General features: G+C 43.7%; 1 protein-coding gene across 3 annotated transcripts in view; it reads right to left on the bottom strand.

The window, feature by feature from the left end:
• Positions 1 to 3448: 3448 nt before the first annotated feature.
• The window catches only part of Anapc5 (anaphase promoting complex subunit 5), a 38339-nt gene continuing 31019 nt past the window's right edge, over positions 3449 to 10768 (bottom strand). For all 3 annotated transcript variants that reach the window (XM_005344437.2, XM_005344438.2, XM_026784284.1), the window contains 6 exons: positions 9257 to 9331; positions 6783 to 6904; positions 5626 to 5733; positions 5399 to 5546; positions 4231 to 4393; positions 3449 to 3793 (listed from right to left, as the gene is read on the bottom strand). In XM_005344437.2, the coding sequence (XP_005344494.1) occupies positions 3582 to 3793; positions 4231 to 4393; positions 5399 to 5546; positions 5626 to 5733; positions 6783 to 6904; positions 9257 to 9331 (828 nt within the window). In that variant the 3' untranslated portion in view covers positions 3449 to 3581. The remainder of the gene's footprint in view (positions 3794 to 4230; positions 4394 to 5398; positions 5547 to 5625; positions 5734 to 6782; positions 6905 to 9256; positions 9332 to 10768) is intronic.

The raw sequence follows: 10768 nt of genomic DNA, 5'->3' as shown, positions 1-10768 counted from the left end.
TGATTGAATACTCAAAACAAGTAGAAATAGTCCAGGCATACGGATGAAGGCAAAGACTGCCTGGGGACAGAGGAAAAGCATCAGGCACTAGAGGTTGCCACACCAAGGACTAAGTCTTCTGTCTGGTCCTTACCTTGCCAGGCTTACCAGGTCCTTACCAGGGATGACACAGGCCACAGTGTCAGGAATCTGATTTTCTCGTTGGTTAAAGGGAGAGGTTACTGTGCTTAAAGTGTTGGAGATGGTGTTTAAATAGTGGTGTCTAGTACATGCTGGCTACTAGATAAATGACACTATTAGTCAACAAACAGGAAACGTGCTCACAGAAACACAGGACCTTCCAGAATAGTCGGATCTGGGTAATGTAGAGAGGTTAGGATCCCAGTTCTACAACTTTGTAGTTGTGTGACCTTGGGCAAGTGATTTCATCTCCCTACATCCTAATTTTATCTGTTAAACTGAATTAATGCTATTGCCCAGTTTTTAAGACTGTTGTGCCAGGCAGTGATGGCATACACCTTTAAGCCCAGCACTTGGGAGGCAGAGGCAGGCAGATCTCTGTGGGTTTGAGGCCAGCCTGGTTTACAAAGGGAGTTCCAGTACAGTCAAGGCTATTACACAGAGAGACCCAGTTTCAAAAAAACCTGAGAGAGACCCTGTCTCAAAATTTAAAAAAAAAATATTTTTATTTATATATCTGTGTCACATGTGTGCAGATGCCTAAAAGGCAACCTTGTATTCCCTGGAGCTATAGTTAAATGCAGTTGTGGCTGACTAATATTGGGGGTGCTAGGAACTGAACTTGGGTCCTCTGGAAGAGCAAGTGCTCTTAACCACTTTGTAAATGTTACCCATTCTCATTCAGGTCAAGAAGCACACCACCAAATCTGCTAAGTAGAGTGCCCACTCGGGTTCCCCTTTCCTTTGAGGACAGTTTCTGAAGGCCTCTGGAAGAGACATAAATGATAATGACTATAAAACTTTAATTCCTTTCTCACCAGACTCCCTTTCCATTTAACCTTAGACAACCCATTCTGAGACCTTTGATGTGAAACCCCTGGAATCATGCCATTATATAGAGCATTAAGTACCAATTCCCTTCCACCACACACTCCATTGGTTAACTATCACCCAGAGAGTTCTGTTTTGGGGTCACTCTTCCATTCGACTTACTATCTCCTCCTGGAGACCAGCTTAGGAGGCTGAGTCACAGACAGCTGGGAACAACAGGCTGCTCGCTAGCTTTGGATTCAGGGACTTCTTCCTTGCCAAGATGAAGTCAGCCAGACAGGTGACCTTGTGGGTGAAGGCAGACCTGGCAGTGCTCAGAAAGGCCTCAGATCTAAGATGTAGCAGTGCAACGGGTGGTGGCGGCGGCACACGCCTTTTCCCCAGCACTTGGAAGGCAGAGGCAGGCAGATCTCTGTTGTTTGAGGCCAGCCTGGTCTACACAGTAAGTTCTAGGCTGGCAAGGGCTATAGAGTGAGACATTGTCTCAAAAAACCAAGGACTACTGTTGCCATTTTTCTTTTTTTAAAGGATTTTTTAAAAAATTCTTTTATTTATTTATTATCTATACAATATTCTGTCTGTGTATATGTCTGCAGGCCAGAAGAGGACACCAGACCTCATTACAGATGGTTGTGAGCCACCATGTGGTTGCTGGGAATTGAACTCAGGACTTCTGGAAGAACAACCAGTGCTCTTAACCTCTGAGTCATCTGTGAGTTCGAGGCCAGCCTGGTCTACAAGAGCTGGTTCCAGGACAGACTCCAAAGCTACAGTGAAACCCTGTTTCAAAAAACCAAAAAAAAAAATAAAAAAAAATAAACAATTCACTGTAGTTTCTGGCTTTTTTTTTCTACTACACAGCCATTATTGTGATTTCATTTCTATAAATACAACTTCCACAGAAACTAAAGGAAAGATTTTCAAACATCAACACTCCAATTAGTATCTCTGAGTCTACCCGGAACCCATTTCCAAAGCAGCTGTCTTTGGCCAGCAAACACTCTCTGGCGGATGGAGTTGTTTTTCACTGCCTCAGAAACTGTTTCTCATTAGGAAGTTTAAATTTAACAGAGAAAGAGCCAATGACAGAAGCTGCAAAATTTGGTTGGTTCCTTGTGGCTTTGAGAGCTGTTTGGGTGTGGGCTGCTTTGGCCTTGAAATGCAGGCATTTCCCTGTGTCAAAAAGGGGAAATTCATGAACACAGGAACAGACGATAGATGTCTCTGCTTAACTGTAGGGTTGGCGACGTAAACCAGTGTTTGACAGCTTCTAGGTCCTTCCAAGCCTCAGACCCTCTCCTCTATAATTATTTTCTTCTGAATTTCTAAGAATGTCTTAAGAATTAGCATAACTTCTCATTTCCATACAGAAAAGCACATGCATCTAGAACAAAAAAAAAAGAAAATAATTGGTTGTGAAATATGCTATTGATTTTAATATCATAAAATAAATAAAGATACCTTCTCCTGGCCAGGCAGTGGTGGTGGCACACACCTTTAATCCCACCACTCAGGAGGCAGTGGCAGGAGGATCTCTGAGTTTGAGGTCAGCTTGGTCTACAGAGCGAGTTCCAGGATAGCCAAGGCTCCACGAGAAACCCTGTTTTGAACACCAAACACAAGAACTGGCCCGGGGAGGCAGAAAGGGAAGCTGCAGAAGCAAACCCAAGCCTTGTGAAAGCCTGCTGAGGGCTGGGATATAGCTGGGTGGCAGAGCACTTGCCCAGCGTGTGCCAGGTCCTAGGTTAGATTCTCTACACTGGAAAAAACTAACAAAAACCACAACAAACTAGAAGACCTTTTTATCAGGGATGTGTGCGACGTGTGTCAGAACATGCAGGCACATGCACGGCAGCCAAAGGACACCTCTATGGAGTTGGTTTTCTCCTTCCATCTTTTATATGGGTTGAGGGCATACAATTAGGGTGTCTGATCTGCGTGGCAAGCTCCTATACCCAATGACACATTTTTGCCAGCCCTAAACATTCTTTTTAAAGCAACCTTGTGGCCACACGAGGGCTCGTGTGCCTGTGTACATATCTGAGGGGAGGGGAGGGACTGAGGCTAGGTTTCCTCTCTATCAGTCTCCATTTGCCTGAGCCTCAGGTTCTCTCCCCGACTCTGCTATTCTCACTAGCCAGCCTGCTTGGGTAATCCTGTCTCCAGAGTGCTGGGATAGCAGACAGCAGCCATGCCTCCCCCACTTTTATGTGTGTCTGGACTCCAAGCTTAGGTCCTCACACTTGCCATCTTTCTCTCTGTAGCACTGGCTAGCCTTGACCTCCCTATGCAGACCACGTAGATCAGCCTGCCTCTACCTCCCGAGTGCTGGGATCAAAGCTTGTGCCACCAAGCCCCGTATAAGCAGATTTCTTGAGAGGATACACACAGTTCTTACAAAGATACTGGCAATTCAACCCAGAAAAACACTTCAGACAAACGGACCAAAACAGTTTATTGGCAAGATAACATGTGACGATCACCACTTAAGGACCACTTAAGGACAGGGAGGGACATGAAAAAGCCCAGAGTGTGACGATAGCCACACAACAGCCAGCAGGGAGTCATTTCTAGAGATGGTTAATCAAGGGCACCCCATGGGAGGGCAACTCCTGATGCAGCTGCCGGAAAATCATGGCACACCGGTTCCTCTCCTGGGTCTTGCCCAGGGCATGGTACAGTCTGGCCTGGAAGTAAGCAACATCCCTGATTCGCTCTCTACAGTCGACCTTTGCAAAGTAGTTCTTGGCTTCATTGAGGTTCTCGATTGCAGCCTCCAGAGCTGATAATTGGGGTGGGGTGGGGGTGGGGGAGAGAATGGGAGGGAAATCAACATTTAACAACTTCAATTTTCAAAATTTGCTATTTAGAGTCACCATATAGTAGGTATTCTTATACATTCCACTCATTAAAATATGGAAAAACACCATACTATGGAAAGTTTTGCTTGATTTCTTTTAACATTAAAAATTAGCATGTTGGACTGGAGAGACGGTTCAAAGGACCCAGGTTCAATCCCCAGAACCCACATGGCAGCTCACACCTGTTTGTAACTCCAGTTCCAGGGGATTCATGGCACCAGGAATACATGTGGTACATACATATAAATACATGTACACATAAAATAAACTTTACAATAATTAGAATGCCAGGGCTGGTGAAATGGCAGCAGACAGGTGCAACTGCTGGCCAACCCAACAACCTTCATACAGCTCCTACCTTCTGCTCTCTTCACTGGATCATAGGAAGCTGCTGAAGCCACTTGGCACTTGGACACTAAGAACATGGCACGGCCTTTATCCAGGATAGCCCCATCGGCCAGGATGGGCTCGATGGCCATGTGGAGAAGGGTTAAAGCTTGTTCTGGGATTCCAAGAATGAGCTGAAAGAGAAATGTGCTGTGTCCACTACCAAGAAGGCCTAGGTTCTGGGTGTTTTCTCCTGAATGGTTATCTGGCTTATCTTCTCCACGACACAGGCTACCTCATCCTAAGCAGCACACTACTAGAGAGTACAGGCACACAACATTATGATTTCTACAAGAAATCCAGCAGCGGTCATTCAGATTACAGAAAGCTTTGTCCTAGTCCTTCTTTGTACTGCTTTATTTGGGTTTCTTTTGTTTATGATAAGACCTTACTATTGTAGAAGAGGCTGAACTGCAACTCCCTGTGTAGCCTGGGCAGGCGTCATAAACGCAGTAGTTCTCCAACCTGCCTCTAAGTGATGAGATTACAGGCAGGCACCACCTAGCTCGGGTTTAAAGTTTTATCTTCACAAAAAGACTTAGTAATGACAGACATGCTGGGAGAAGCCTGTGATGACTCTCACGTCCTAATCTGATCCCCAGCACCAGAGAGGAGGGAAGGCACTGTACATTCAGAATAGTCTAAACATCACAGAGAAGGACTTGGTGATGGATACCTAGTCCCCAGACTAGCGAGACCAAGGCAGGAGTGCCATATGTTTGGGGTTTGCCTGGGTTACAGAGACCGGATCTTAAAAAATAACATACATATAAATTGGGCGGCAACGGCACATGCCTTTAATCCTAACACTTGGAAGGCAGAGGCAGGCGGATCTCTGTGAGTTCCAGGCCAGCCTGGTCTACAGAGTGAGTTTGAGGACAGCCAGAGCTATGCAGAGAAACACTGTCTCAACCCCTGCCTCAAAAAAGTACATATAATGTTGCACTATTGATATAAAGCTAAACATTGTCGTCGTCCCCCCACAGGTGGCCAGCTCTTAATAAATGACATTTAAGGCTGACTTTGGCACTCACATGTACATACACACACACCCCATATACATAAACATATACAAATACACATAAATGTAATACACCCTTATTCCACAGTCCCCCACAGGAAAAACCAAACTGGCTTACCTGGGCATAAGCCAAGTTGAGCACAGTTTCAGAGGCCAAGTACTGCAACCGGTATTCTTTGGAGAGGGCTAGAGCCTCCAGGAGCACAGGCATGGCAATGGTCGGAGAGGAAGATCGCCAATACAGCTCTGCCACTGACAGGAGGACGCTGACCACAGAAAGGAAAGTGTGATGAGAAGATCCACCGCCACACACCCCACCAGTAAGACACCTGAGAGACTACTTACCTGATCACCATCTCTGTGTTCTTTAGTTTCTGACAGTATGTCAGCAGCTTCTGTAGAAGTTTGTGTGCCTCTGTCATCTGGTTCTGAGCCTGCATTACAACAGCTTTTCTGAAACAACCAAACGAACAGGGGTGGTTATGCAGATGTCTGCAAGCGCTTCAAGTATAACCATTTTGGGATCAAGGCTCTATTTCCTCAGCAAGACTGCTAACCTCTAAAAGGGAAAATTGCCTGATTTAATTTTTGTTAAAAGGAAGAAGAGGAGGAGGTAGAAACTGAAAAGGAGCAACAGTAGCTGCTACCGACTGTGATCTTAACAGATCAGAGACAAGAGGATGAACTCAAAGACATCCTCAGCTACTCAGCAAATCCGAGGCCAGCAAGAGACCCTGCCTCAGAAAACCAGCTGATGCATGGATATGCATATGCACAGAAGAGAAGTCTAACTGGACCAGCAAGAAAGTTGAAGAGGCAAAGGCACTTCTCTTCAAGCCCGGTGACCTGAGTTCAATCCCTGGGACCCACATAGTGGAAGAAAAGAACTAACTCCTAAAATTTGTTCTATGATCTTCATGTGTGCACTCTGACTATCCTGAAACTCATTATATAAACCTGAATGTCCTAGAACTCACAGGGATCCATCTGCCTCTGCCTCCTTAGCACTGGGATTCAAGGCATGTGCTAATAGACCTAACTACTGATTATCTATTTTCTTATTTCCTAAATGAAACAGAAAAAAAGCCTTGACTTTTTCAGTTAAAGCTGAAAGCAAATTAATGCGCACACAAAAGCACAGTGAATATAAAGCTATTAAAAGCATTCTGGAGGGGGCTGGAGAGATGGCTCAGAGGTTAAGAGCATTGCCTGCTCTTCCAAAGGTCCTGAGTTCAATTCCCAGCAACCACATGGTGGCTCACAACCATCTGTAATGGGCTCTGGTGCCCTCTTCTGGCCTGCAGGCATACACACAGAATATTGTATACATAATAAATAAATAAACAAAAAATAAAAATAAAATAAAAAAAAACTAATGGTGCCTTTTCTTAAAAAAATAAAAAAATAAAAACATTCTGGAGAGGCTCGGCATTGAAAAGCACTTGTTTCTCTTGCAGAAGACCTGGAATCCGCTCCAGGTTTTGTGGTGACAGTTTTCTCACCTGTATACACCTTCTATGCCATTAAGCGCTGTGATTCCTGTAACGAGTGAATCAGCCAAATGGAATTTGCCATCATTCATTGCCCTGTCAAACTGTATTTTTTGATCACACAGCATCCATAACTAATAAGAAAAAAGAATTAAAGACAAAAAGAAAAATATTCACATTATTGTTCAATGGCAATATCAAAGTATATTGGTTTGTTTAGCAAACATCCTAACAATTCACATACATGCATTTTCATTTGAGGTTATCTATCTATCTATCTATCTATCTAATGTTACAAGCAAGTAAAAAAAAAGCAAAGAGAAGCCCACATTCAGTGGTTGGAAACACTTGCAATTCCAGCACTTGTGGAAGCAGGCAGGGGATCAAGAGTCCAAGGCCAGCCTGAACCATGCAGATGTTGCTGTGAAGAACAAGCACACAAAACACATGTCCATTTTATCAGCTCATTGTGCTTTGTAAAGGTACAATGGTCTTAATGGTCTTAAATTCTACTGAAGTTCCCAGCAAATTCTATTTCCCTCCTGTTTTCCATACTAGGCACTTGATCTGTTGTCTGCCATTCCCACCCATGTTTCCTATACTTTTACAATACCCTTAAACAATATACAGAATAGGGTTGTTTGGTTTCTAATTTTGAGACAGAGTCTCATGTGTTGCAGGCTAGCCTCAAAATGTACATACAGTCCTGGATGACTTTGAACTTTTAAAATATTTATTTTTAGTTTGTGTATGAGAGTTTTGCCTTTACATATGTAAGTGCCCCACTTGCATAGCTAGCACCCTTGGAGGCCGAAGAGGGTGCTGAATCCTCGGAGCTATAGTCTCAGAAGTTGTGAGCTGCCATATAGATGACGGGAACTAAACCCAGGTCTTTTACAACACAAGTAAGTGTTCTTATAACCACTGAGATATCTTGCTAGAACCTGGTTGTGAACATTTGAGTCTCTGTGTGTGTCTGTTTGGTACTGGTGATTGAACCAGGGCAATGAGGATGCCAAGCATCCTCACTGAGCTTACGTCTCCAGCCCATGATTTTAAACTTCTGATCGACCATCCTGCCTCCAGTTCCTGAATATTGGACTTATAGGCATCTACCATCCCATTCAATTTATGTGGTGCCAGGGATAGAACTCAAGCTTTTTGTGAGCTAGGCAAGCACACTATCAACTGAGTCACATCCCTGGCCTGAGCTTGGTTTGCTTTGTTTTTTGAGGCAGGGCTCACTATGTATCCCTGGATGACACGGAACTCATTACATGGACCAGGCTGGCTTCATTATCAGAGATCTGCCTGTCTCTGCCTCCCATTAGTGTGAGAAAAGACATCCTGTTGTGGAATATTATTTGAGGACGGTTTCATTTGTTTGTGCTGTGGAACACTTGTTTAGTGATGCAAAGATATGCTGCATTCTTTATGTTACAGTTGTTTAGCTCCGTGAGCTGCGTTTACTTCGCCTGTCTAAAACACCTGATAGGGCTAATAAAGAGCTCAACAGTCAACAGCAAGGCAGAAGGAACGGGAGGGGGCAGTTGGCAGGCACAGAGAATAAATAGAAGTAGAAGAGAGAAAAGAGGATGGAGGAGCAAAAGAAGACTTTAGGGAGCAGCCACCCAACAAGACACAGAGAAGTAAAGAAGAGTATACAGAAAAAGAAAAAGGCAAAATCCCAGAGAAAAAAGGTAGAAGGGATAATTGAAGTTAAGAAAAGCTAAGGATGGGCATTTATAAGGAAGAATAAGCCTCCGAGTGTGATTTACTTGGGAGTTGGGTGGCGGGTCCCCCAAAGAATAAAGAGTAAACGACAACATCCACTCCCCACTTGTTTTCTTTTCTTTTTTAATTTATTTATGTGTCTGTGTGTGGATATTAACATGCGGGTACTAGTGCCTGCAGAGTATTGAAGAGGCTATCAGATCCCCTAGAGCTGTAGTTATAAGTGATTGTGAGCTGCCTGACATGGGAGTTGGCAGCTAAACTCAGGTCCTATGCAAGAACAGTACAGTAGCCACTGAGGAACCTTTCCAGCCCAATGAGCTACGTAAGCTTAGTACAGATGAGTAACATCACCTGTACGCATGCTTTCTACCTACTTTTCTGCAGTGCTAAGAACAGAACTAGGACCTTGTGGATGCCTGGCAGGTGCTCTACCATTAAAGCACATATCTAGACCAACAATTTCCTTTGTAGCTTAATATTTTTCTGAGGGAAGACTCTAAAATGCCACACACACCCCCCCCCGCATGCTTTTGTTTGTTTGGGTTTGTTGTTGTTGTTGTTGTTGTTTTCAAGACAGGGTTGTAGCTTTGGAGCCTGTCCCCAGAACTGTTTTAGACCAGGCTGTTCTCCAACTCATAGAGATCCACCTGCCTCTGTCTCCTGAGTGCTGGAATTGAAGGCGTGTGCCACCACTGAATGTAAAAGCATTCTTTTCAGAAGTAAACCCATTGGCACAAAAGGCAGATTACCTGGGCATGCTGACTGTTGGGTGGAAATCGCTCCCTCAAATGCTTTAATACTTCAGCAGCAGCAGCAAAACAACCCTACAATAGAAAAGCGTGATTTGATTAACATACGAGAACCGAAGTTATACCTGCTCACACGCCCAACGGGTTCACGTGATCTACCTGATCTTCATCAGCAAGCTAGAACACTCCCAGAGGGCTGCATGTAACAGTAAGTTATCTCTTTTCTATACATTCTAATGAATTTCACACTTTCTCTTAAATCTTTTTTTCCTTGTTAAAATGTGAACTTTAATTGTAAAAACTGCTTTCTGTAAATATAATTATTATCAAACTCTGCACTCAACTGGGTTCAGATACATACAGACACAATTTACACAGGTGTTAGCTATACCACAGAACAAAATCCATTTAAGAAATGTCTACACTTAGCCTCATGTTGAAGAAGACAGGGTCTCAGCTGGCAGTGGTGGCGCTCGCCTTTAATCTCAGCACTCGAGAGATAGAGGCAGGCGGATCTTTAGGAATTCAAGGCCAGCCTGGTCCACAAATTGAGTTCTAGGGCAGTCAGAGCTGTTATACAGAGAAATTCTGTCTTAACAAAACAAAAACAAAAAAGACAGGGTCTCATTGTAATTTAGACTGGCCTAGAAGGCAATATGTTGTTAAGCCTGGCCATGAACTCTGTTCTTCCTGCCTCTATCTCCCAAGTGCCAAAACTATAGGAGTATACCACTATGCCTGACTTAAAAGCTATTTTGAAGACAGGCAAGGAAAGTTCTTTCTAGGAGGAAAAACAAAAACTTAAAATGAGACAAATTATAGTAGGCCTGGAGGCTCATGGATGCAATGTCAGAACTTAGGAGGCAGAGTCAAAACAACAGTTTTGAGTTCCAGGCCAGGTTTTCCTACCTGGTGAGCTCCAGGGCAGCCAGGGTCACAAGAAGTAATATTCATCTCAAAAAACCCAGTTACTTATTTTTTTTAGAGTTCTTTTTTAATAATTTTATTTTGTACACATTAGTGGTTTTCCTGCATGTATGTCATTGCAAGGGTGTTGGATCCTGAATTTACAGATTGATGTGAGCTATCATGTGAGTGCTGGGAATTGAACCTGGGCCCTCCGGAAGAGCAGTCAGTGATCTTAAGAGCTGAGCCACTTCCTCCAGCCCCAAAACCCAGTTACTTATAATCCATCTCAAAGATAATCACAGACCTGCTTGGCATATTTCCTTCCAAGTCTCTTTTATACCTAAATGTAAAAAAAAAATAGAAGAACCCAAAATAACTATGCATAATAAATTTGTCAAATATGTACAATACTAACTGCATGGTTAGAAATCCCTATGTTGTGGGGTGTAGTAATAGGAGCTGCGGGGCTGCGTTCCCAGCACCCCAGCCGCCTGGCTAGCTTATGCCCCGAAATAACAACACACAAATTGTATTCATTTAAACACTGCTTGGCCCTTTAGCTCTAGCCCTTACTGGCTAATTCTGATATCCCGATCAACCCAT

This window comes from Microtus ochrogaster, chromosome 2, assembly GCF_000317375.1.
Source record: "Microtus ochrogaster isolate Prairie Vole_2 chromosome 2, MicOch1.0, whole genome shotgun sequence".
Lineage (NCBI taxonomy): Eukaryota > Metazoa > Chordata > Mammalia > Rodentia > Cricetidae > Microtus > Microtus ochrogaster.
This window is presented reverse-complemented; position numbering and strand designations above follow the sequence as displayed.